General features: G+C 41.0%; 1 protein-coding gene across 2 annotated transcripts in view; it reads left to right on the forward strand.

The window, feature by feature from the left end:
* GALNT13 (polypeptide N-acetylgalactosaminyltransferase 13) overlaps positions 1–23,961 on the forward strand; it is a 151,306-nt gene that overhangs the window by 41,802 nt on the left and 85,543 nt on the right. For both annotated transcript variants that reach the window (XM_081929109.1, XM_081929110.1), the window contains exon 3: positions 15,892–16,060. In XM_081929109.1, coding sequence (XP_081785235.1) covers positions 15,892–16,060 — 169 coding nt within the window. The remainder of the gene's footprint in view (positions 1–15,891; positions 16,061–23,961) is intronic.

Raw genomic sequence — 23,961 nt, forward strand, 5'->3', positions numbered from 1 at the left:
AAGGGTCCGAGGACCAGGAGAGGTGACAAAGGGAGGTCAGAACCCTTTCTTTTTTGTTTTGTTTTTTTACAAACACTGACAGATACATCTGCATGCATTATGCTTTAAAAAGACAGAGAGGAAAAAATAGTGCAAGGTTCCCTCTTTCTCTCAGCTATGCCCTCTGGTACAGTGGTACCTCGGGTTACAGATGCTTCAGGTTACAGACGCTTCAGGTTACAGACTCCGCTAACCCAGAAATAGTACCTCGGGTTAAGAACTTTGCTTCAGGATGAGAACAGAAATCGCATGGTGGCGGCAGGAAGCCCCATTAGCTAAAGTGGTACCTCAGGTTAAGAACAGTTTCAGGCTAAGAACAGACCTCCAGGACAAATTAAGTTCTTAATCCGAGGTACCACTGTATTCTTAAAAGAAAAAGAAAAAAAAAGGTTTCCCTTGACAGTAAATTGACCTGGCAAGAAGATGCTTGCAATCAAGTCGAGTCAATTTCACATTCCACTGACTTTGTGTTGGATGAAGGGAAGCAACTACAATTAGGAATGAGAATGAATTTACTGTCCCCCTACAGTGAGCCTTCTGCATCAGTTATCAATCTATGAGGGGTAGATACTGTGTCATTTAGTAGCACTAAGAGGGAATTTGTTCAGTTGTTCTACGGGGGAGAAAGATAACCAGAATACTGAGAAAAACTGGGATCTTCTGGAGACCAACCATTGAATTCCGTGGATGAGCAGGAATTTGAACCTGGACTTCCAATATCTGAACCTCGTCCTCTGTGCATACACTACATCGAAGCGATGGGAGCAGCAGCATATATTTAGTGAGCAGATGCTGCCAGATAATGGTGTCATATGCAGGGTTAAAAACTGTTGTTTCATCTTGAATGGAAATAATACAAATTGTTTTGATATAGAGTATCTGTGCTTTAACCTGCACTGATTCCACATTCGCATCGTAATCCATTACGATAAGCTCTCATACATTTTCTTTTATTCCGGACCTCAAGCACCCTTATTTGCCAGATAATCCTGTTGCATTCGAGAGGATGCAGATAATTGATCTGCCTCCTATGAAATTGCTGTTGTCATGTGAATGCCATGCAAGGTTGCTTGTGAAAGTTTGTTTTCCGCTGCTCCCAGGGGGCAAGACATGAACCAGTGGATTCAAACCATGACAAAGGAGATTCTGACTCAACATGAGGAATACTTTTCCGATGGTAAGAGTTGTTTGGCAGTGCAATGGAGGGCCTTGGAAGATCGTGGACTCTGCTTCTTTGGAGGTTTTGAAACAGAGGTTGGGCAGCCATTTGCCAGGGATTCTTTGGCTGTGATTCCTGCATTGATGACCCCTGGGGTGTCTCTTAAGTCTACAATCCCATGATTCTGTAATTACTTGTAGCAGAAGGGGAGGCTGAAGTGCTGGGGAAGGCTGTTTATTTGCTACTGATGAAATGGGGCAAAATTATTCACTTGTGTGTAGTTTTTAGACCAGGCATAGGCAAACTCTTGCCCTCCAGATGTTTGGGACTACAATTCCCATCATCCATGACCACTGGTCCTGTTAGCTAGGGATGATGGGAATTGTAGTCCTAAACATCTGGAGGGCCAGAGTTTGCCTATGCCTGTTTTAGACCATTGACTTTATATATATATATATATATATATATATATATATATATATATATATTAAGATAAAGAAGCTTACTTGGGAAAGGAAATGTAGATTTGAAACTGAGAACAATGCTGCATTAAAGATTTACTCTTCTGGCTTCAGCAAACTAGCTACTGATAAGTTCCATAAATAATGTCTTTACTATGTCATTATGAAAGCCTGGGGAGTAGTTAATATGGAACAGTTTATTTAACTGTGCAGGAAATTCTGGGCATTCAGCTCTAAAATTATTTTACATGCTGTCCACGTCCGTAGTGAGCATTCTGAGGGTTAGAGATTTCAGAATGTGTTAAACATAAACAGTTCCTTTAAATAAAATCCCTGCAACTTTAGAAGAAGAAGAGAAGAGTTTGGATTTGATATCCCGCCTTTCACTCCCTTTAAGGAGTCTCAAAGCGGCTAACATTCTCCTTTCCCTTCCTCCCCCACAACAAACACTCTGTGAGGTGAGTGGGGCTGAGAGACTTCAGAGAAGTGTGACTGGCCCAAGGTCACCCAGCAGCTGCATGTGGAGGAGCGGAGACGCGAACCCGGTTCCCCAGATTATGAGCCTACCGCTCTTAACCACTACACCACACTGGCTCCAGCCACACTTTAGTGTTCGTTTATAAAAACTACAAACCTTACAGACATCTTGAGGATTACATAACCATATTAGGTAAATCTTTGTCCTGTTGTCTCATCATCACCATTCACATGACACTCAAACTATGGTTAATTCTAAAATAGAAGCCTTTGATTTGCTCCTAAAGGTGAAAGAAAATTAGCCTAATGCAGGCGCTTTCCCATAAACCGTATTTTAGCTGTTTGGTCTGGTTCAAATATAAACATCTTGATAAACTATAAAGACCATATCCGGCTATGAATTTGACCATACTTGAGCTGGAGCTCCTAGCCTACTGACCTTTACTGTTTTGTACTTGTTGCTGTGAATCCTCTCCTATTGACCAACCTACTCAGAGGCAGCATTCTGGGGAAAACAGCACAGGTCTTAACATCAGGAGGGGCTGTATGATATGGAATATAAGGTACAGAGACAACTGTGCTAATGAAACCGGTCAAGACATAGGATGGCTAAAGGAAGTTTTTGCTAGGTCTACAATAGGGTAGCTAATCTTTAGATGTTGTTTGACTCCAACTCTCATCAGCCTCAGGCAGCACATCCTGTTGTGAATCCAACAATATCTGGCTAGCAACCAAAGATTTTTAATTATTGAAAGCAACAGTGCACTCCCCTAAATCTTCCTGGAGTTTTCACCCAGAGCTGCATGGCTGAGAGGGGATTTGAAACTCCAGCCACTATACTACACTGGGCCTGGGTTAGGGTTGCTCTGTGAGAATACTCTTCTTACAGCTATCATAATATCGGTCTCAGCTCTGCTTTCTCTCCCCCTCCCCACTTAAAGCATAATGAAATCCCTCACTGGAGCCTATTCTCACCCAGCAATTCACCTACTCCCTTGCTACTAAGTAAGGGCTTTCCGCTCAGTGTAGAAATACACTTTACCAGAAATTACCCCAACCCTCCAGAGCAGATTTAGGGGGTATGTAAGGGGGGAGGTCTTGTTGCATGAGTGGACCTTGTCCTACACATGCAACAACTTAGTTGAATCCTGCCCAATATCCCCCTACCTTCATTCTAGTGGTGGTTGTGGGGAGGACATAGCAGGACACATGGTGATGCATATTTTCAGAGGCTGATAGCATGGCATGGGGCTCACACTTAGGGTTAATCCTTCCCCCTATTTGTTACACAAAAAACCTTTTATCACTTTATGATGTCGGGGCAGGGTACATTAAAATTTTAAAACCAAGAGCTACAACTGACAAAAATACAAGTACAGATAAGAGGAGTAGATAAAACCACAACATAATTAGTAACAGAAATTATCATTAAAACCCCATACAAGGTGATTAAGCCCCTAGAAATGTCTGCTGAAGTAGCAGTTTAAAAAAAAATGGTGCAAAAAAACTCACTGTGATCAGGGGCTGGAAAGGGGTTAGTTTAACCTCCAGTTTGCTAGTAAAACTTCATTACTGTGTCGCAAAATGATGCATGTCTAAGAAGTGTGTCACTGACATGAGAAGTTTGGAAAGCTTTGTGATGGGGCATTCCACAGCTGGAGTGCCATGGCAAAATAAGTCTTTTCTCTGATTGTCACATTATAGATGTCCCTTAAATGTGGCACAAGCAGATGAACCTCAACTGTTGATCTTAATACTCTGCTCACTCAAAACATTGCACAAAGCACAATCTTGGTATAGATTTAATCAAACGTATTCAATGGGTCTGACTTGGGTTGGCGTGACTTGGATTGTGCCCAGCTCATAGGATATGATATGTGAGGGAGATCATTGTGTATTTACCTTGCTGGATGATATAAATCAGTATTTGTATTCAATATATTCTACTGTGAACTGCAATTAATATCAGTTGCCTGTGCCCTGTCTAGGATCACTGCTTTCTAGGGACTTTCTGGACACATAGTCAATTTATCTATTTATGAAAAAGTAGAGTAACAATGAAAAGTATATGCTTCAGGATGACAGATGCAATATATGCATACTCTGTGTGCACACAATTAAAATAATGCAATTGCTTCCTTGCTCTGTTAAGGTTGTATCCCTTAACAGTCACAACATGTGTTTGTTTTAATTATCTAAGAGTTGATTGGTATAGGATTCATCACCAGTAACCATAGATTTAGGCAGTTAGCCTAAATGGAAAATGCCCAGCAAAAAAGGAAAAACAGGTGACAAAGCACACACACTTCTTTGTGCTCTTCAGCAATGAAAACACTGCATTATTATGAAGGTATGTTTTCAGAGGATTTGATGGTTATATGTGCAAAGCCACATTGAAAAGTGCCAAGAAGGCTCCTACTGCTGAGGGAAGTTGCAGAAATTCTGTTTGGGGAGAAATAAAAAAGGGGGAAACAGCACAGCTATCTCAGTTTGTTTTGTGCTTTGAATAATTTTATCTGTGCGGTGCTTTCTACAAAACAGAGTGCCAATGGCCTTGGAGGCATTTGGAGCACTCCATTATCATTCATCCTTCTTCACCCGAGCCAGGTGAAAAGATCTATTCTCACTAGAGAGAGGGGGATCTGTTTTTTGTTTTTTTTTAAAGGAAAGGTCAAGTATGCATTTAGTAATGGTCCCTGTGCCAAGATGTATACCTCTGAGGGATGACAGTCCTCTTGACTCTTTAACAGTGAACATGTTCTCTAGTTTAAGGATGGCCAGACTTCAAGATCCAAAGTGGGTTTTACTTTGTTTTTTTTTACCAGAACCTTGAGACCCGCCCACCAGACCCTGGTGAAGAAGACACAAGGAATCCCAAGCCCAGGAATTTGTTTCAGGAAACAGAACTGAATGGAGCTCACAGTGCTCCCACACACAAAAATCTACTTCTGGTTACCCACAGATTTCCAAATTTCAGCAGTTTAATTTGGGAGAATGGAGTGATTTTGCAGATGCTATAGTTCAGAGTTGGAAATATTTGCTGTTCATCCAGAGATCTACCAATAGATATAGACTCCATCTCTCATCAGCCCCAGCTAACATGACCAATCGTCAGAGTTATGAGAGTTGTGGTCCAGCAAAATTATGGAGGGCCACAGGTTCCCTAACCCTGTTCTCAATCTACCCATCTAGGTCTGGCATGTATAGTAGAAATAAATTATGAGGGGGGTTTTTTTGGGGGGGGGAGAATCAGAATTGGCCTTTTTCTGTGCTATACTGGCTTGATACTTTGAAGGATCCACCTCCTTGATTATAGCTCCTTTTTATGGCTAGGGTTGCTATGGAAGTGCTTCACTGCTTTCCCATTAGCAATGCACTGAAGATTGCTGAGACTCTATTTTAATATGTGAAGTAGACCATTTAGAATGATTGTTTATTTATCCTTTAAGGTATAAAGATGAAAACATAAGAGTCCTACTAGATCAGGCCAATGACCCATACAGTCCAGTGTCCTGTTCTCACAGTGGCCAGCAAGATGATCATCGGAAGCTCTCAGGCAGAACCTGAGCACAACAGCACTTAAACAAAGGCCGTTTTACTTGTATCACACATATGTGATCAACATATCTAGAGTTTTTCTCCTTCAGTACTGAACAACTGAATCTTCCTTTCTCTTCATGAGGCAAGTGCTTTCTGAAAATCAAGATTGGAGGTTAGGGGACACCAGCTTACTCAAGTGACTGTTTAAGGAAATAATGCTTTTTAATATTATAGTCAGTTCTGCCAACCAGAGTTGCATCTGTTTTGCCTCCTTACAACAGAATACCACTCCCTCTCATAGGATTGCATGAATTTCTATAATGTGTACTAAAACTGTGACGTTGCCATTGCACTAAATGGGCCAAAGTTGTAGGCAAAGACTACCTCTTTTTTCATCTTTTGAGCAGGGAGGCACTGAAAATAAAGTGTGTGTGTTTTGCTACATGTATTTTTCACTTCAATGTCACATTGAACACTCTGTGTGGAGCCACACACAAATCTTTAAAATGAAAGAATGTGGCAATTACGGTTGCAGTTTATCAATACTACTACATAGCCTGCTTAGCAAAATGATAGTGTGTTTCATTTACTGCATTCATTTCATCTAGGTAATTCACAGCTCATTTAGATCATTACTGGAGAAATAGCTTCACTTTCCTACTGTTATATTTCTTGTAATCTGTAAGTACCAGCAGACAAAAGGTTGTGCTCTGGGTTTTCGGTATTGACCTGCATGAGTCTTTTTAAAATTCTGAAAATATGTGTTGTTGTTGTTGTTGTTGTTGTTGTTGCTGTTTAGTCGTTTAGTCGTGTCCGACTCTTCGTGACCCCATGGACCAGAGAACGCCAGGCACCTCTGTCCTCTACTGCCTCCCGCAGTTTGGTCAAACTCATGCTGGTAGCCTCGAAAACACTATCCAACCATCTCGTCCTCTGTCACCCCCTTCTCCTTGTGCCCTCCATCTTTCCCAACATCAGGGTCTTCTCCAGGGAGTCTTCTCTTCTCATGAGGTGGCCAAAGTACTGGAGCCTCAGCTTCACAATCTGTCCTTCCAGTGAGCACTCAGGGTTGATTTCCTTCAGTATGGAGAGGTTTGATCTTCTTGCAGTCCATGGGACTCTCAAGAGTCTCCTCCAGCACCATAATTCAAAAGCATCAATTCTTCGGCGATCAGCCTTCTTTATGGTCCAGCTCTCACTTCCATACATCACTACTGGGAAAACCATAGCTTTAACTATACGAACCTTTGTTGGCAAGGTGATGTCTCTACTTCTCAAGATGCTGTCTAGGCCTGTCATTGCCCTTCTCCCAAGAAGCAGGCGTCTTTTAATTTCGTGGCTGCTGTCACCATCTGCAGTGATCATTGAGCCCAAGAAAGTAAAATCTCTCACTACCTCCATTTCTTCCCCTTCTATTTGCCAGGAGGTGATGGGACCAGTGGCCATGATCTTCGTTTTTTTGATGTTGAGCTTCAGACCATATTTTGCGCTCTCCTCTTTCACCCTCATTAAAAGGTTCTTTATTTCCTCCTCACTTTCTGCCATCAAGGTTGTGTCATCTGCATATCTGAGGTTGTTGATATTTCTTCCGGCAATCTTAATTCCGGCTAGGGATTCATCCAGCCCGGCCTTTCGCATGATGAATTCTGCATATAAGTTAAATAAGCAGGGAGACAAAATACAGCCTTGTCGTACTCCTTTCCCAATTTTGAACCAATCAGTTGTTCCATATCCAGTTCTAACTGTAGCTTCTTGTCCCACATAGAGATTTCTCAGGAGACAGATGAGGTGATCTGGCACTCCCATTTCTTTAAGAACTTGCCATAGTTTGCCGTGGTCGACACAGTCAAAGGCTTTTGCATAGTCAATGAAGCAGAAGTAGATGTCTTTCTGGAACTCTCTAGCTTTCTCCATAATCCAGCGCATGTTTGCAATTTGGTCTCTGGTTCCTCTGCCTCTTCTAAATCCAGCTTGCACTTCTGGGAGTTCTCGGTCCACATACTGCTTGAGCCTTCCTTGTAGAATTTTAAGCATAACCTTGCTAGCGTGTGAAATGAGTGCAATTGTGCGGTAGTTGGAGCATTCTTTGGCACTGCCCTTCTTTGGGATTGGGATGTAGACTGATCTTCTCCAATCTTCTGGCCACAGCTGAGTTTTCCAAACTTGCTGGCATATTGAGTGTAGCACCTTAACAGCATCATCTTTTAAAATTTTAAATAGTTCAGCTGGAATACCGTCACTTCCACTGGCCTTGTTATTTGCAGTGCTTTCTAAGGCCCATTTGACTTCACTCTCCAGGATGTCTGGCTCAAGGTCAGCAACCACACTACCTGGGGTATACGGGACATCCATTTCTTTCTGGTATAATTCCTCTGTGTATTCTTGCCACCTCTTCTTGATGTCTTCTGCTTCTGTTAGGTCCTTTCCACTTTTGTCCTTTATTATGGAAATCTTTGTACGAAATGTTCCTTTCATATCTCCAATTTTCTTGAACAGATCTCTGGTTCTTCCCATTCTATTGCTTTCCTCTATTTCTTTGCATTGCTCGTTTAAGAAGGTCTTCTTGTCTCTCCTTGCAATTCTTTGGAAATCTGCATTCAATTTCCTGTATCTTTCACCATCTCCCTCACATTTTGCTTGCCTTCTCTCCCCCGCTATTTGTAAGGCCTCATTGGACAGCCACTTTGCTTTCTTGCATTTCCTTTTCATTGGGATGGTTTTCGTTGCTGCCTCCTGTATAATGTTACGAGCCTCCATCCATAGTTCTTCAGGCACTCTGTCCACCAAATCTAAATCCTTAAACCTGTTCCTCACTTCCACTGTGTATTCATAAGGGATTTGACTTAGATTGTATCTTACCGGCCCAGTGGTTTTTCCTACTTTCTTCAGTTTAAGCTTGAATTTTGCTATAAGAAGCTGATGATCTGAGCCACAGTCAGCTCCAGGTCTTGTTTTTGCTGACTGTATAGAGCTTCTCCATCTTTGGCTGCAGAGAATATAATCAATCTGATTTCGATGCTGCCCATCTGGTGATGTCCATGTGTAGAGTCGTCTCTTGTGTTGTTGGAAAAGCGTGTTTGTGATGACCAGCTTGTTCTCTTGACAGAACTCTATTAGCCTTTGCCCTGCTTTGTTTTGATCTCCAAGGCCAAACTTGCCAGTTGTTCCTTTTATCGCTTGACTCCCTACTTTAGCATTCCAATCCCCTATGATGAGAAGAACATCCTTCTTTGGTGTCAGTTCTATAAGGTGTTGTAAGTCTTCATAGAATTGGTCAATTTCAGTTTCTTCAGCACCAGTAGTTGGTGCATAAACTTGGATTACTGTGATGTTAAAAGGTCTGCCTTGGATTCGTATCGAGATCATTCTATCATTTTTGAGATTGCATCCCAGTACAGCCTTCGCCACTCTTTTGTTGACTATGAGGGCCACTCCATTTCTTTTACGGGTTTCTTGCCCACAGTAGTAGATATGATGGTCATCCGAACTGAATTCACCCATTCCCGTCCATTTTAGTTCACTGATGCCCAGGATGTCAATATTTATTCTTGCCATCTCATTTTTGACCACCTCCAACTTACCCAGGTTCATGGTTCTTACATTCCAGGTTCCTATGCAATATTTTTCTTTACAGCATTGGACTTTCCTTTCACTTCCAGGCATATCCGCAACTGAGCGTCCTTTCGGCTTTGGCCCAGCCGCTTCATCAGCTCTGGATCTACTTGTACTTGCCCTCCGCTCTTCCCCAGTAGCATGTTGGACGCCTTCCGACCTGAGGGGCTCATCTTCCAGCATCATAACTTTTATATGCCTGTTGTCTTTGTCCATGGAGTTTTCTTGGCAGGGATACTGGAGTGGCTTGCCGGTTCCTCCTCCAGGTGGATCACGTTTGGTCAAAACTCTCCACTATGACCTGTTCATCTTGGGTGCCCTGCTCGGCATAGTTCATAGCTTCTCTGAGTTCTTCAAGCCCCTTCGCCACGGCAAGGCAGTGATCCATGAAGGGGCTGAAAATATGTATCACAGTTTAAATCAGTGTGGTCTGCTTAAAAACACAATGATTATTTAACTACCCAATAAATTTCATTTGTCTACAGTGCAGTAGTCAAAATGCATACTTTTACAGACATGGTCATTACTAATGAGCAGATTTGGAAAGCTAAAGACACAGAAATTATCTAGGCAGGCCCCCAGCTGTTTAAAAGTTGGCTTAAAGTTTACTCATTTATTTGGCACACATCTAAAACATAAATGCGTTTTGCTAAAATGTGATCTGTCAGTTTAGTATAATTTTAGTACCAGAGTTAATATTGCAAATGTTGCTTAAGCTCTTCTTTGCATAACTTTATTAGATAATTGTTCGTTAGTATATACAGTGGTACCTCGCAAGACGAAATTAATTTGTTCGAGTTTCTTCGTCTTGCGGATTTTTCGTCTTGCGAAGCACGGATGCACCCTGGTATTAACGGTTTTAAGAAAAAGGAAACAAACTCTCAAGACGTTTTGTCTTGCGAAGCAAGCCCATAGGGAAATTTGTCTTGCAAAGCAACTCAAAAAACGAAAAACTCTTTCGTCTTGCGAGTTTTTCGTCTTATGAGGCATCCATCTTGCGAGGTACCACTGTAGTAATAACCTTATTTATATGTTATTCCTGTGTTTGCAAATGCCTTACTGCTTATGCTCAATGTAATTGCTGCAGTTAGATCAGACTACTGTGGGAGCAACATAGTCTTGGTGCAATCTCAGTGACAATTGTCGCTATGACAAAATTTGCACAAAGAATGTCAAGTATTCAGTACATATGAATATGTTGCACACATGCATCATCTCAGAAAAGCTTACAACAACCTTACTGGATTGTTGTTGTTGTTTCTGCTGCTATTACCACCCACGTTGTCAACTGTATCTAGACTCAAACTAGAATTTGTCATGCAATCAACATTGGTTTCAGTCAATAAAGTTGACTGAATGTTGAGATTTGGTATAATTATCTAATTGGTCTCATTTTTAAAGGAATGCATTAGCCTCTCAAATGAATAGACAATTTGGAAACTATATAGAAGAACTAACAAATTTTGTTAAATAATGAGGTTAATGTCCAGCCTGGACCCTTTGTGAAATGCCCTTTTTTATTCAGGGTGAGGTTCATGATAGGTTTTTCCTATAGTTGTCTGCATGTTGCATCCCCAATTTGTTCAGCTTTTGGGGAACATTCCATGCTTCTTTTTTCAGATACCTATCCCCATGGACAGCTGCTAGAGCTAGCTCATTTCCCTCTTTTTCTTTAAATACCTTAGTTACATCCTTCCCTATTCGTTATTTTGTTCAGAATTAGTCAAGACTTCTGATGTGCCTTTCTAAAGGGGAATGCTTTTTAATTTTCTGACACGAATCCCAAGAGCTGATGGTTGATGATAAGGGAGAGTCACCCTGAGGTTGGATGATGAGCCATTCTGGTTGGAGCATGCCGCTTTTGACAGACGGAAGGATTATCTAAAATAATAAGCCCCTGTCAATTTCATCTAGCCTTGCTATAGTTCTTCATGTAGTATTATAAATCTCAGCAGAACTAGAGTTTTTGTTGTCTCTGTTTCCTTCCTACCACCAGACAAGTAAATATAGCATTTCTCTAGCTTCATGTTGACTCCTTTATTTTCCCAATTTCACTCTCTTGCTAGACCAGGAAAGTACCGTATTTTTTGCACCATAACACTCACTTTTTTCCTCCTAGAAAGTAAGGGTGAAATGTCTGTGTGTGTTATGGAGCGAATGCCTATGGATGGTGGGGGGATCTGCTGCAGTCGTGAGCAGAGGATCCATGATTCTCCTTCCTTCCCTCTCCGTGGCTCGCTTTGAAACAGCAAAGCGGGAGAAGAGCTGCTGAGTGGGGAGGAGAGAGGGACAGAGAGCCCACCTGCTTTAAAGGAGCAAAGCGGGAGAGGAGAGGAGCCTTCTCCTCTTAGACCCCTCTTCTGCATTATTAACAGCATCCTTCTCCACCCACCCCACGCGTGTTCCTTGTCCCTTGAGTGCTTTTCCTTCCCTTCCCACTTAAAACGTGGTTACTAAGCATGTATCCACATGGATCCTCAGGATTTTTGCATTGGGCTACCCCAAACTCACCGTCAGATCACATGTCTGTGGCCACAGCATGAACCACAAAAATCATACATCTGCTGTTTCGTTTAGAATATTTTTTTTCTTGTTTTCCTCCTCTAAAAACTATGTGCGTGTTATGGTCAGGTGCATGTTATAGAGCGAAAAATACGGTATGTGCTTTACAAATGAGCTTTTCTCTTTCTGTTTCTATCTATCTCTGCCTTCAGTTATTCTGGGTCCTTGTCTCTCTGTATATAAGGCCATTCTCTGCCTTCAGACTTCTCTTTTCCTATTTCCTTAATAATAAGAAAATAGTCCTGACAACATGGGTGGACTGCCTGTGTAATGCATATATATATATATATATATATATATATATATATATATATATATATATATACACACACACACACACACACTGTATATGCTTTTTGATCTATGTATGTATGCATCTGCATTTCCCACAGCAAAAGCCATTATTTTCCCTCATAAATAACTATTTCAGTTCTCGTGTGATTGTTGCTAACTCTCAGCAGATGCACACACTAATGCTTGTTGGTCAGTTAGCAAAACAGTTATAGTCAACACAAACCTGCCTGCCGTACTCAGTTTTATAGGATAATTTCATCTAGTAAATATCCCAGAGTAGTATCGCTAATTAACCAAAATTAGCTTTTTCTGTGAATACCAGTGCAAGGTATATGCCCATGCACGTAAGTGCACTGGTATGTGAACAAATTATTATGAGCTTGCTGGGTTGGCCTTATATGAAATATTTGCAGCATGAATGTGCTGGCATTGGTTTGGAGCTCTTTTATCACATGTACCTTGCATTTGGCCCTGAAAGTGAAGAAGAAGAAGAAGAAGAAGAAGAAGAAGAAGAAGAAGAAGAAGAAGAAGAAGAGTAGTAGTAGTAGTAGTAGTAGTAGTTTGGATTTGATATCCCGCTTTATCACTACCCGAAGGAGTCTCAAAGTGGCTAACATTCTCCTTTACCTTCCTCCCTCACAACAAACACTCTGTGAGGTGGGTGGGGCTGAGAGACTTCAAAGAAGTGTGACTGGCCCAAGGTCACCCAGCAGCTGCATGTGGAGGAGCAGGGACATGAACCCGGTTCCCCAGATTACGAGACTACCGCTCTTAACCACTACACCACACACATCAAGAGGATGCTCCAGTAACACGCCAAATGTTCCTTTTCAGCCATGGCTTCACATTCCCCACACATGACATCATATGATGTCAGGTGTGGTACAGGTTTGCATGGCAGGGGAAAACAGCCCCATGGGACAAATTAGGAACACTTGCCGGCCAGAGTTTACTCCATGGGTCAGAGGTTCCTCATACCTGCTATACAGGATGATTAGTTGCAACTATTCTATGATAAGTAAGTTATGTACAACTGATTTTGTCACGTACGTACAAACTGTCAATAGTAAGGAAGCTGCTCACTAAACAAGCCTGAAAAGATAAAAAGAATAAGTTGCATGCTGATGCTCAGTTTCTCATTAGCTGCACTGTTCATTAGCTGATAATGATGTATCTGTGCATTGTAATTCTGTTTGCAGCGTTATTTAACAAGCAAGCCAGGAGTGGATGAAAATGAACAAAAACTAAGCTGCTGAATGACTGGGCTGAATGTCATATATGAGAACAATTAAATTTAGTTCGTGATATCAATGAAATTACGGCTGTCTGTTTTTTAGTAATCGATTTATAGTGTGCATGTATTACGGAAAAGTTAATAAAATATAATATTTGTTAAAATGTAAAGAACTGTAGCTCATGCAAAACTCTCAGTCTGTTTTCAGGATTGTTTTTTCTCTCCTACTCTTGTTTGGCCGCCTCTGCTTCTTTTGAAATATGTGAATTTTCTCCCCATCCAAGTCCCAGAAAGCAAATGTTCCCAGGATCCTATGCAACGCTCACTCAATGAACACTCCAACAACTTCTGTGGATGTTGCCAAAGGGGCATTTTGGAGATTCCAAGGAATAGTGCAGCCCTTAACACCTTTTTGTATAAGTCCCCTCTCTCTGCCCTGTCCGCATGAGCAGGCAGGGGCAAAGCTCTTAGCACTTCTTTCAAGCCAATCATGTGCAACTAGTTTGATACTGGAAGCTGCATTGCAAATGTGGCATGAACCAGGGCGGACTAGAACCAACAGGTGGTGGAAGCATAAACTCAACAAATTCCAAACATGCTACAGTTGCTTATTTATATCATCAAGTTTATGTATATCCCTTGTTTGTGTATAGACAAAGCCCTAAATAACTTGGGGGCCCAAATATCTGAAGGAGCTCCTCCTCCCATAGAAGCCTACCTGAATGTTCAGGTCAGCAGGGGAAGCCCTTTGTTGATTAAGTGGTCGTGGCACATTGAAAGGCCTTTTCTGTGGTGGCACCCCTGTTATTGGAAATCCTTCCCCTTGGAGATGCATCTGGCATTGTCATTGCATTCTTGTTATTTCATCAAGATGAACCTTTTTGCCCCCCCCCCTTTTTAATAGGGCAAAAGAATCAGTTTTGATTGGCTTCCACTGTAATCTTTTGTGTGTGTTTCAATTATGGTTTTAAGTAGGGTTGCCATATGTTGGTGATTTGGCCATCAGAAACAGAAAGTGCTGAAATGTCCAGACGTATGGCAACCCATGTAGGAAATGTAATTTTTTGCGAATTTCCTTAAGCTTAAAAACTTTCCTTTCTTTTTTCCTTTTTAGTTTGTTTTATGTTTAGTTTTTTTAAGTTTTTAGTTTCCCTATTTTAAGTGATGCTTTATTGTTTTTAAATCTGTTTTATTGAATGTATGTAGGTCCTTGTAGTGCATAAATAAATTCAAACAAAGACAAATATCTTTTTGCAATAAATGGTCCCTTGCACCATATGACATACAATTCTGGTGAGTTCCTCAGTCCTCAGGTGCAGCTGCACTTGGTAGAGGGAACTGGTGAAAAATTGGGGATACAGCCTTTGGGCAAGCAGAAATGTTCTCTGTTCACAATACAGTGGTACCTCGAGTTACAGACCCTTCAGTTTACAGACTCCGCTAACCCAGAAATATTACCTTGGGTTAAAAACTTTACTTCAGGATGAGAACAGAAATCATGCTCCGGCGGCACAGCGTCAGTGGGAAGACCCCATTAGCTAAAGTGGTACCTTGGGTTAAGAACAGCTTCAGGTTAAGAACGGACCTCCAGAATGAATTAAGTTCTTAACCCGAGGTACCACTGTATAAAGAAGACAACTCCTAGGGATATTTTCAAACATTTCGCTTCACATTGTCTATGCCCAAGAAACTTGTGGGTGCGGATGTGAAGTCATATTGAATATGTTGGTATTGATTGCTTGAAGCACCAAACTGGAGTAACACACTTTGAAGTTGCATTGTGTTTTTCCCCTCCTCCTTTAAAATTAGAACTAGCAGGTGCAGGTGTGTCAATACTTTATTGTTCCTTTGGAGAGGCACTGTGCTTTTGTACTGTTGTCCTTGCAGGAGGTGACGTTTTATGGTTCACTGTTTTGATTCTTTGTGTTCGTTCTTTTTGTTATGTTGGTGCTTCTTGACTAATCAATAAAAGTATTATAACTAAAGGGAGAGAGATATAAATGGCAGGCGCATGGGGACCTGGGGGGGGTGAGGAGGATGAGGATGGATTCAACCCTTTCATCCTTTGTCATGGTTCCAGCACCCCACCCCTGAAGTTGCTGTTAGTCTTTGAAGCAAAGCTCCCATTGGGACCAGTGGAGGCTTCCCTTCTAGGGCTGCCACAGGTGGGGATTTCTGTTGGGGCTGTGACATCACATGGTTGCTGCAAGGATGACATGAGATGAAATTATGCATATAAACCTGAGCTCCTTGAAGGGATGGAATGTGGATAAGTAGTTTAAGTAATGACTTCATCACAGAATGCTGGTAATAGAAAATGTGTTCCCCAAACTCTCATTTTTATTGATCTGGCTGCAGCCTTATGAAATATGGACCTGAATGTACATGAAGAAGAGTTAAACTCACGGCTTCTTATCTTTAGACCCAGAAAACAATAGATTGGAAGTTTCTGCATAATGAGAACAATGCAGAATGGTTAAGGATGTGCTTTTTCTTGATGTCTTCTGTTACAGCTGTTATGTCAAGAAGCCAAGAAGGACCTGGAGAGATGGGAAAGGCAGTTGTCATCCCCAAAGATGATCAGGAAAAAATGAAAGAACTCTTTAAAATCAACCAGTTTAATCTTATGGCCAGCGACATGATTGCATTCAACAGAAGTTTGCCTGATGTAAGACTAGAGGGGTAAGTTTACACATCTGGCTTGGTTTTGCAGTGTGTTGCATTGACATTCCCAATATTTCTAATCTGTTTTATTTTATTATCATATTTATTTTGGATATTTTTAAACCGCCTTTCTAGAAAAGGCCCATCAAATCAAAATTATGGAGTATCATTAATCCAACAAAGATAAAAACATAAGAACAACCAATAAAAAAAAAATTTCAGTCAGCCAATTAGAGGAGCTTCTCACAGCAGTGACAAATCCCAATCCAGGCTGTAAAAAACGCTTGAATATGTTAGTTGGAATAGGTATTTAGTTATGACTTCTGAAACCCAGACATATGGCAGCCCTAGTAATGTTGCAGAAGCTAACTGGGAAAATCTGACAACTTGTAGGTCAGTACCCTTAATTGACCTAGGGTAGGGTCCACTTCACAGTTTGCAAAATTCTCTAGAACAGAAATTGCAAGCTGTAGGGATTTTTTTTGTGTGTGTGTGTGTGTTGTTTCGCATGAAAGTAGCAGCTATGTCCTTGCCTGTGATGAGTTATGGTAGCGCTAGCTTAGCTGGGGTGAGCTAAAAGGAGCAGATCTGGGTTGGGGAGGAGACTGAAGCCCAGTTGAGAGGTTGTAAGAGCTGCAAGAGATGGGTAGCACTCAGTTGAGGGGCTAGAAAATGCCATATATGCCTGGCAAGCAGAGGCAGATGTTAAGTGTAAATGTTAAGGTAGTCAGAAGATTAGAGCATACATGCAGATATCATCAGACAGGCATCTTGAAGGAACTGCAGCAGGTAATTTGCTGATGAATGGTTAGCCAGCATGTGTATTCATTTGGATTATGCAGACCTGGGAATGGAAGTGAGGTTGCAGAGAATGCTTGTTGATTATTCCATACTGAGTTGGGGCTTTGCATTGCTTTCAGTGGTTGACTGGAACTGTTAATTGAAGCCAGAGGAGTGTGCACAATCCATCTGTAAACTTGTAAACATGCAAATGTGTATTAACAGTGTCCTGCAACTTCAAAACATTCAAGGTTTTTAAGGTTTTCTATATTCTGTTGTGATACATAACTGAGAATTAAAGCTCCTTCCATTTTGAAGTGACAACACCTCTAGCAGCCCTGTCCAGTTCTGCTTTGCTGTCATTACATGGAATCTGACACTTCTTGTAATGCGTGGAACACATTTTGCATGCTCTTCCCATTTAGATATAGCAGTGTCACTGTAGGTGTTCTGCATCTGCAGAGAAAGATAATTCTGGCAATTGCTAGTAATTCAATAGGTGTTACAGAAAACATTCCTTCTAACTAATACACATGGAGATATTGAATATTAGTATGATCAGCATGAAGAAAGAGAGGGGGAGACATTTTTTAATGGCCTTGATGTGTCATGTGGTATCAGTCACACTATGTAATATGTGTTGTCAGCACATATTAAAGCATTACAATAGTAAATTAGATTTTTCAGGGAAGAAATGACACACTTTACTCATGTCAGAGGTTGCTGTAACATCTTCAACGCAATTCTTCACTTACATAGCCCTTAGGGTTTGACCAGCAGACAAGTCAAGACAAATCTAGGGCCCTTTGGTGTGGGGTGGGCCTCCTGTCTCCAAACAGCTACCTTACTTATTGAAAAAGCTGGTGCTCTGCTCTTGCTGCCACCCAGGTAGCCTTCAAGATGTTGCTGGACTACAACTCACTTCCTCCACAACCATTTGCCCTGATGCCTGGGGCTGGTACGAGTTGTAGTCTACCAACATCTGGAGGGCCACAGGTTTCCCATCCTGTTTTATAGCCTAATCTTATAGCACAATGCTTCACCCCAGGGGGAATATGGCTCCTGTTTCTTTCTGGCTACCACAGAAAGTGGATGGTGGCACATGAATGGTAGCTTGGATTGTGTTTGTCCCACCCATAGTGTCTCTACTCCAGCTGCCACTATGCCACCTATAAATACTAGGGTGGCAACATACTGTAGGAGGAGGCTTGCTGGCTGGTAGCTTTTCTGAAGGTGGGCATGGCATGGCATGGAATCCTTATATAGATTATATAGATAGAATTCCAGCACCCAGAAGGGTTCCAATGATACATGAACAACACAGAGATTTTGGCATTTGAAGCTACTTGTTGTGGTTATAGTGTTGGGTTTGGTCCCGGGAATAGCCTTCAAATCTTCTCTAAGGCTATCACCTAGTTTTGGGCACAGCACATTTTCTCAGTCTAGTCTACTAACTGGCTTCATTGTTAGTATGAAGTGTCACTCTTGAGTTCTTTGTTATACATATTAGCTTTCTTGTAACTGGTTTTTCCCCATTGACTTTTGGAAATGTAACCCCAGCAAGAGCAGGAGATCTCCCAGCCATCTGGTCTAGGGAACCATTCACTAACAGTGCCTCTGGATTGAGTTTCAGTTTATTGGCTCTCATCCAGTCCATTACTGAGGCAAGACACTGGTCCAGCACTTCCACTGCCTCACTTGCATATGTAAAGGAGAAATAGAGGTAGGTTTCATTAGCATACTGCTGACAACGTACTCCAAACTTCTGCAGAACCCCACCCAGCAGTTTCATGTAGATGTTAAACAAAGTGGGGGATAGGATTGAGCCCTGCGGAACCCCACAACTGGGGACCTTGGCTAGTATTTACTGTTGTTCTCTCTGGGTTCTATCTCTACTGTCAGGAAAGGCTGAATCCTCCATTTTTTTGTTTAATAGGATTCTGTCTTATTTCCTTTAGATACGGGAGCATTGGAGTGAGATGGTGTAGAGATATTGAGACAGATTTTATATATTATCCACAAGAGACACAGATATGCTTTTGGCAGAAATTTTTATATTTGTAAATAGAGGAGAGTTATCTTGTCTAGACTGTTGCAGTATTCTACTCTGCCTAATTTCACCCCCTGAGTTTTGGAATTTTGAATTAATGAAACTTCACAGCCAATGGTTCTTTCTGTTTCTGTTTTTTTATATAAATTTCTAGAATTTCGATTCTTTCAGAAAGGCAACATTAAAAAATAGAATTTAAGCTTCTATGAGGAAGTGGTAGGTAAGAGAGAGAGTTTGTGTGCATGCTTGAGCATACATGCATAAAATATATTGTTTCAACATTCCAGAAGACAACTGGAGCAGAACCCAAGGCATAGTGAAAAGGTGGGATAAGAAGGATCCACTTATCTCTAATCGAAACCAAAAGCCTTTCCTTCTTCACACTGCATTCCTGCGATCAAAAAATTCATCACAGCAGACAATCTGTATTGATTTACAGTCCCTAGTCTGCTTGTAGGTAACTCAAATTTGAGGCACAGAGAACCACAGTCAATATAAAGATTCTGTATTTTTATCTTGCCTTGTCTGCTTTTGACTGCAGCAGGCTGTTTGCTTCAGTTCATTGCTCAGATTGCAGGTGAACTTTATGTGCATCACTTGCATTTGTTATTTGTCAGAACTGTAATAATATCCAGGAAAGCCTCCAGCCTATTCAGGCTGAAATCAGCCAGTTTCAGCAAATGAAGAATTAGCAGCACAGCCTGGTGACAGATGAAACAATCTTATGAGGGCATTTCTCAATGTGCACATCAAAGACAGCTGGATTCATAAAGGGCTGCCCTTGACCAGCTGTGGGGAAATCAGACTTGTCTAATAATGGCTTGACAGTGGAGGACAGCCTGTCTCTGGAGGATAGGCAAGCACCTGGATTTTAGACACTGCCATGGTGCTCCATATGTTAGTTTATTTTTTAAGTTCTCTGTCTGAAGGTTGGCCTATGCAGCTAGAACCAATGGATATGCATCTTAAATATAAGAAGTGTCTTTGCATTTTAAAAATTGTTCTGAACTTGTAATTTAGCTACCACAGCACGTTTTTTAATTGGTATGGGCAAATTCTTTTGCAAAGAAGCCCAAATTCCATGTATTGGATGGCTGCAGCTCCTTTGCATATTTCCATTCTATTTATAGTATACATCACTATGATTTAACCTGGATAATATCAGGGTATGGTTAGTGTACACATACACCCAGTGTTCTTTCTGGGGGGATGCAGTGGTACACAAACCCCTAAGCATTTTGTGAATCTTTGTACTTTTGTTCATTTACTGTATTTATTTTCCCCAATTTGAACTATAAAAAGGTGATTTTCTTGAGTCAAAATGACAGTACCCTTAACCCCCCCTTTTTTTTTAAAGAAAAAAGCACTGCATACATCTATTTTTCTGTATTCTTGCTGAGGAAGAATTCTTGAAAGAGGAAGTCACTGGTTCAAATTTCACCACTGCCATGAACTCACTGGACAAGACAGGCATCCTCAATCACTAGCTCGTGTTTGAAGAAATATGAGGCATTTCAGCCTGGAGTATCACCAAATAAAACAGCTTGGCAAATAGTGATCTCACAGCAGAGGTCTTAGTTCTCTCTCTCTCTCTCTGCACCCAATATTTAATACATGAATGCTGATGATGATACTGGCTTTGCCACTGTAATTATTACCAAGACAGAATAAATACTATGCATCATAATCATCATAATCATCATCATTTCCAGCCTAGGATTGACATTATGACAATATATGTGCTAGGAGAATAGGTTATTCCTACTGGATTGTAGAGTTTTAGATACAACCCATGCAATCTTTTTTACAGGTTTTAAAGGGTTGTGTTGTGTTGGAAAGGGAGCAATTTTTCTCTCCCATGCCCACTGATTTTTTTGATTTTTAAATTTATTTTTACTTCCCATGTGCACAGAGGAAGTTTATAGTGATCATCCATTGGTAGCAAAGCCCACCTTGTGAGCTGAGTGTAGCTGTATTTTCTGACTCAATGGTGCAAGGCTTCTCAACCATGAAATTGCTACTTTCATGCATTCCTGTACATTTTTGCCTGGACAGTCACAGTTTAGAAAACCTGATCGTGACAGTGAATAGAGCAGCTGGGCAATCAGTTGATGCTAGGGATGAAGTTTAGCTTTCATGTGTGATACCATTTCCCTCATGTTTGATTTGGGGTCAGAGGCAGTAATTATGGAAGGCAGTGCGCAGCCTGATCAGTCCGTAATATCGAAAACTGAAGCAATTTCTTTACCTAATGATTACTTTTATTGAGGATACAACAAAAGTAAGTTTACTTACTTTATTTATAGATTTGCTTTCGTTCACCATGGCTGGCTATAGCTCCATTGTAGGGAACCTTGCCCTTCCAGATGTGGTTGTACTATCAGTTTCCATCAGCTTCAGGCAGCATGGCTAATTGTCATGGGAGCTACAGTCCAACCATATTTGGAAGACTACAGATTCACATTTCTCATAGGCTCAAGAGTAAGACAATCGTCTTACTCTTCCTACTTATGGTTTAATCATCTTTGGTTCAGGACTCAAAGTTTAGCAAACATCACTCCAAGTTTGCAAATGCATATGAAAAGCTTATCATTCTGCAACCACCTTGTAACAAGGTTCTAGACAGTGTGAACAATGAGGACGGTATATTGATGACAATATTGATGTTGATGATTATTTAAATTTGTATCCTGCCATTCTTTTGTAGATCTCAGGGCTGTTCACAGCATAAAAATACAAGATGAAAACACAAAATACATAATAAAAACAAACCAATAACACCCCTCTCTCTACCCCCTCCCACAAACACATTTAAAAGGGTACAATTTAGGATGTTAGTCAGCCAAAGGCCTGGTTAAAGAGGAATGTTTTTACCTGGCACCTAAAGTTGTATATTGAAGGCGCCAGGCGAGTCTCCACAAATGGGGAGCCACTTCATAAAAGTCTAATTCTCTTGTTGCAACCTTCTGGACCTTTCATGGAGGAGGTGCATGAAGAGGGGCATCAAATGATGATCACAGGGTCTGGGTAGGTTCATGTGGAGAGAAGTGGTCTTTAAGGTATTGCAGTCCTGAGACATCACTGATGGTGACTCTGCTTTGGGTCTACTTGGCAATTGCAAAAGCACTGATGTGTGTGTGTGTATAATATTACTTACTTTGCACCAATCCTCTAGATCAGCTGCCAAGGCAATGGTCAGGGATGATGGGAGATGTAGTTCCGGTAGTATCTGAAGGGTATCCCATTGACAACATCTGCTCTGGATGATCCAGTTCCTGTTTCCTTCTTTACAGGGCCTGACACAAAGTTGGGAAAAATAAAAATCTCCCAGAAAAGTTCTTCAGATTTTCTTAAAACACTAGATTATGAAAAAAACAAACACACCCCACTTTTAGGAACTGTGGAACTTATATTTGGCCCAAACTCAAGGACACAAAGAATGTTCAAAGTCCCAGGTCTGCATATGGCTTGTCATCAGGATGTCCAGTCTTATTATGCCTGGAATTTTAAAATGCCATCTCTTTCCCCATTGGACCATCTCCCTTTTCATTTTTTTGTGTGGAACATAAGGCAGCACAAATCTGAACTGTTAACTACTTTGCTTATAAGCATTATCAATTATGCCAACACAAGATGTTTTAGTTAGCTAATGATCCCCCAACTGGCAGGTAATTTGGACCTGCAACAGCAAAGCAAACATGACATATGGTATGGTCACAAGCATTGCCAGTGTGCATGAAGCTCACTGCAAAGCCTTCTGGACTTGGGACAAAAGCAGGAAGAGTTGCTTTGAAACAATCCTGGTCAGCTAATTTATAGTAGTTTGCATCTCTGATGTCTGACAATTGTGAAGTTCTTTTTCCCATGCCCAAAGGTGTAAAGGAATTTCAGTATGACTTTTTCCTTGAGCATATCTGTCTTCAAGATACATATCTGGCAGTATTCATGAAAACATAATTGATGTTTTGGTTGAGTATTTCTGAGGCAAATGTGGAATCATTCAGCCTGAAGAACACCAGGTATTAGATGAATGACTTTGTCCTGTGCCCACAAGTCAGGCATGCTATTCCTAGAAGATAACATTTCCTTCCATCCCTGGTGTATTTCTTTCAGAGTTAAGGGAAATAACGCTCATTGATACAATGTTTGCAGTCTAACTAATTTTGTGAAGTAAAGACAATAGGCAATAACTTTGAATGGAAATATGCAACCGAGTATGGAAGCAACAATTTCCTCCCTTCACAGGCTGAAAATCTCACTTGTCACAGAGTTTTTCTTTGATTGTTGCTTTTGCACTCCTGACAGAAATCCAATTTAGGAAGGAAGCTCTGAGACCAACACATCTGTTACCTGCTTTGTGAAGTGCAACGCTGAAGTCTGCCTTAAACCTATTAGTAAATTCTGATGGGGAGGGGCGGGTAAACATCTATGACACAAAAAGTGTGTTGCCATATTCTAGCTTTATTTAGAATGCCCCTTAGCTAATTGCTCCTAAACTAGCTTCTGAACATGACTGGAATACTAAAAAGCATTAATGAAGGACCAAGTCTGTAGCAAAGAAAGAAAGAAAGAAAGAAAGAAAGAAAGAAAGAAAGAAAGAAAGAAAGAAAGAAAGAAAGAAAGAAAGAACCATGTGGAATCTCATTAGGTAGCATTTTCTTATCAACAGTTTTTCTTTATTATAATAATTAATTTAATTATAATTATCGCTAAAACTGCAGCAAAGGATATTGTGTTACAGTAGGAGGAGAGAAAACCTCAGAACATGGTGGCAGTGGCCCTTAGGAGATGGGGAAACTTGACATAGACACACTGTTTCCAATATTATACTGTGCTCTAGAAATACAGTAGTACCTCAGGTTACATACGCTTCAGGTTACAGACTCCGCTAACCCAGAAATAGTGCTTCAGGTTAAGAACTTTGCTTCAGGTTGAGAACAGAAATCGTGCTCCGGCGGCATGGCAGCAGCAGGAGGCCCCATTAGCTAAAGTGGTGCTTCAGGTTAAGAACAGTTTCAGGTTAAGTACAGACCTCCAGAACGAATTAAGTACTTAACCCAAGGTACCACTGTAGAATGTAAGGCAGGGC

The sequence above is a fragment of the Podarcis melisellensis genome (genome assembly GCF_964234715.1).
Source record: "Podarcis melisellensis genome assembly, chromosome: 1".
In the NCBI taxonomy this organism is placed as follows: Eukaryota; Metazoa; Chordata; class Lepidosauria; order Squamata; family Lacertidae; genus Podarcis; species Podarcis melisellensis.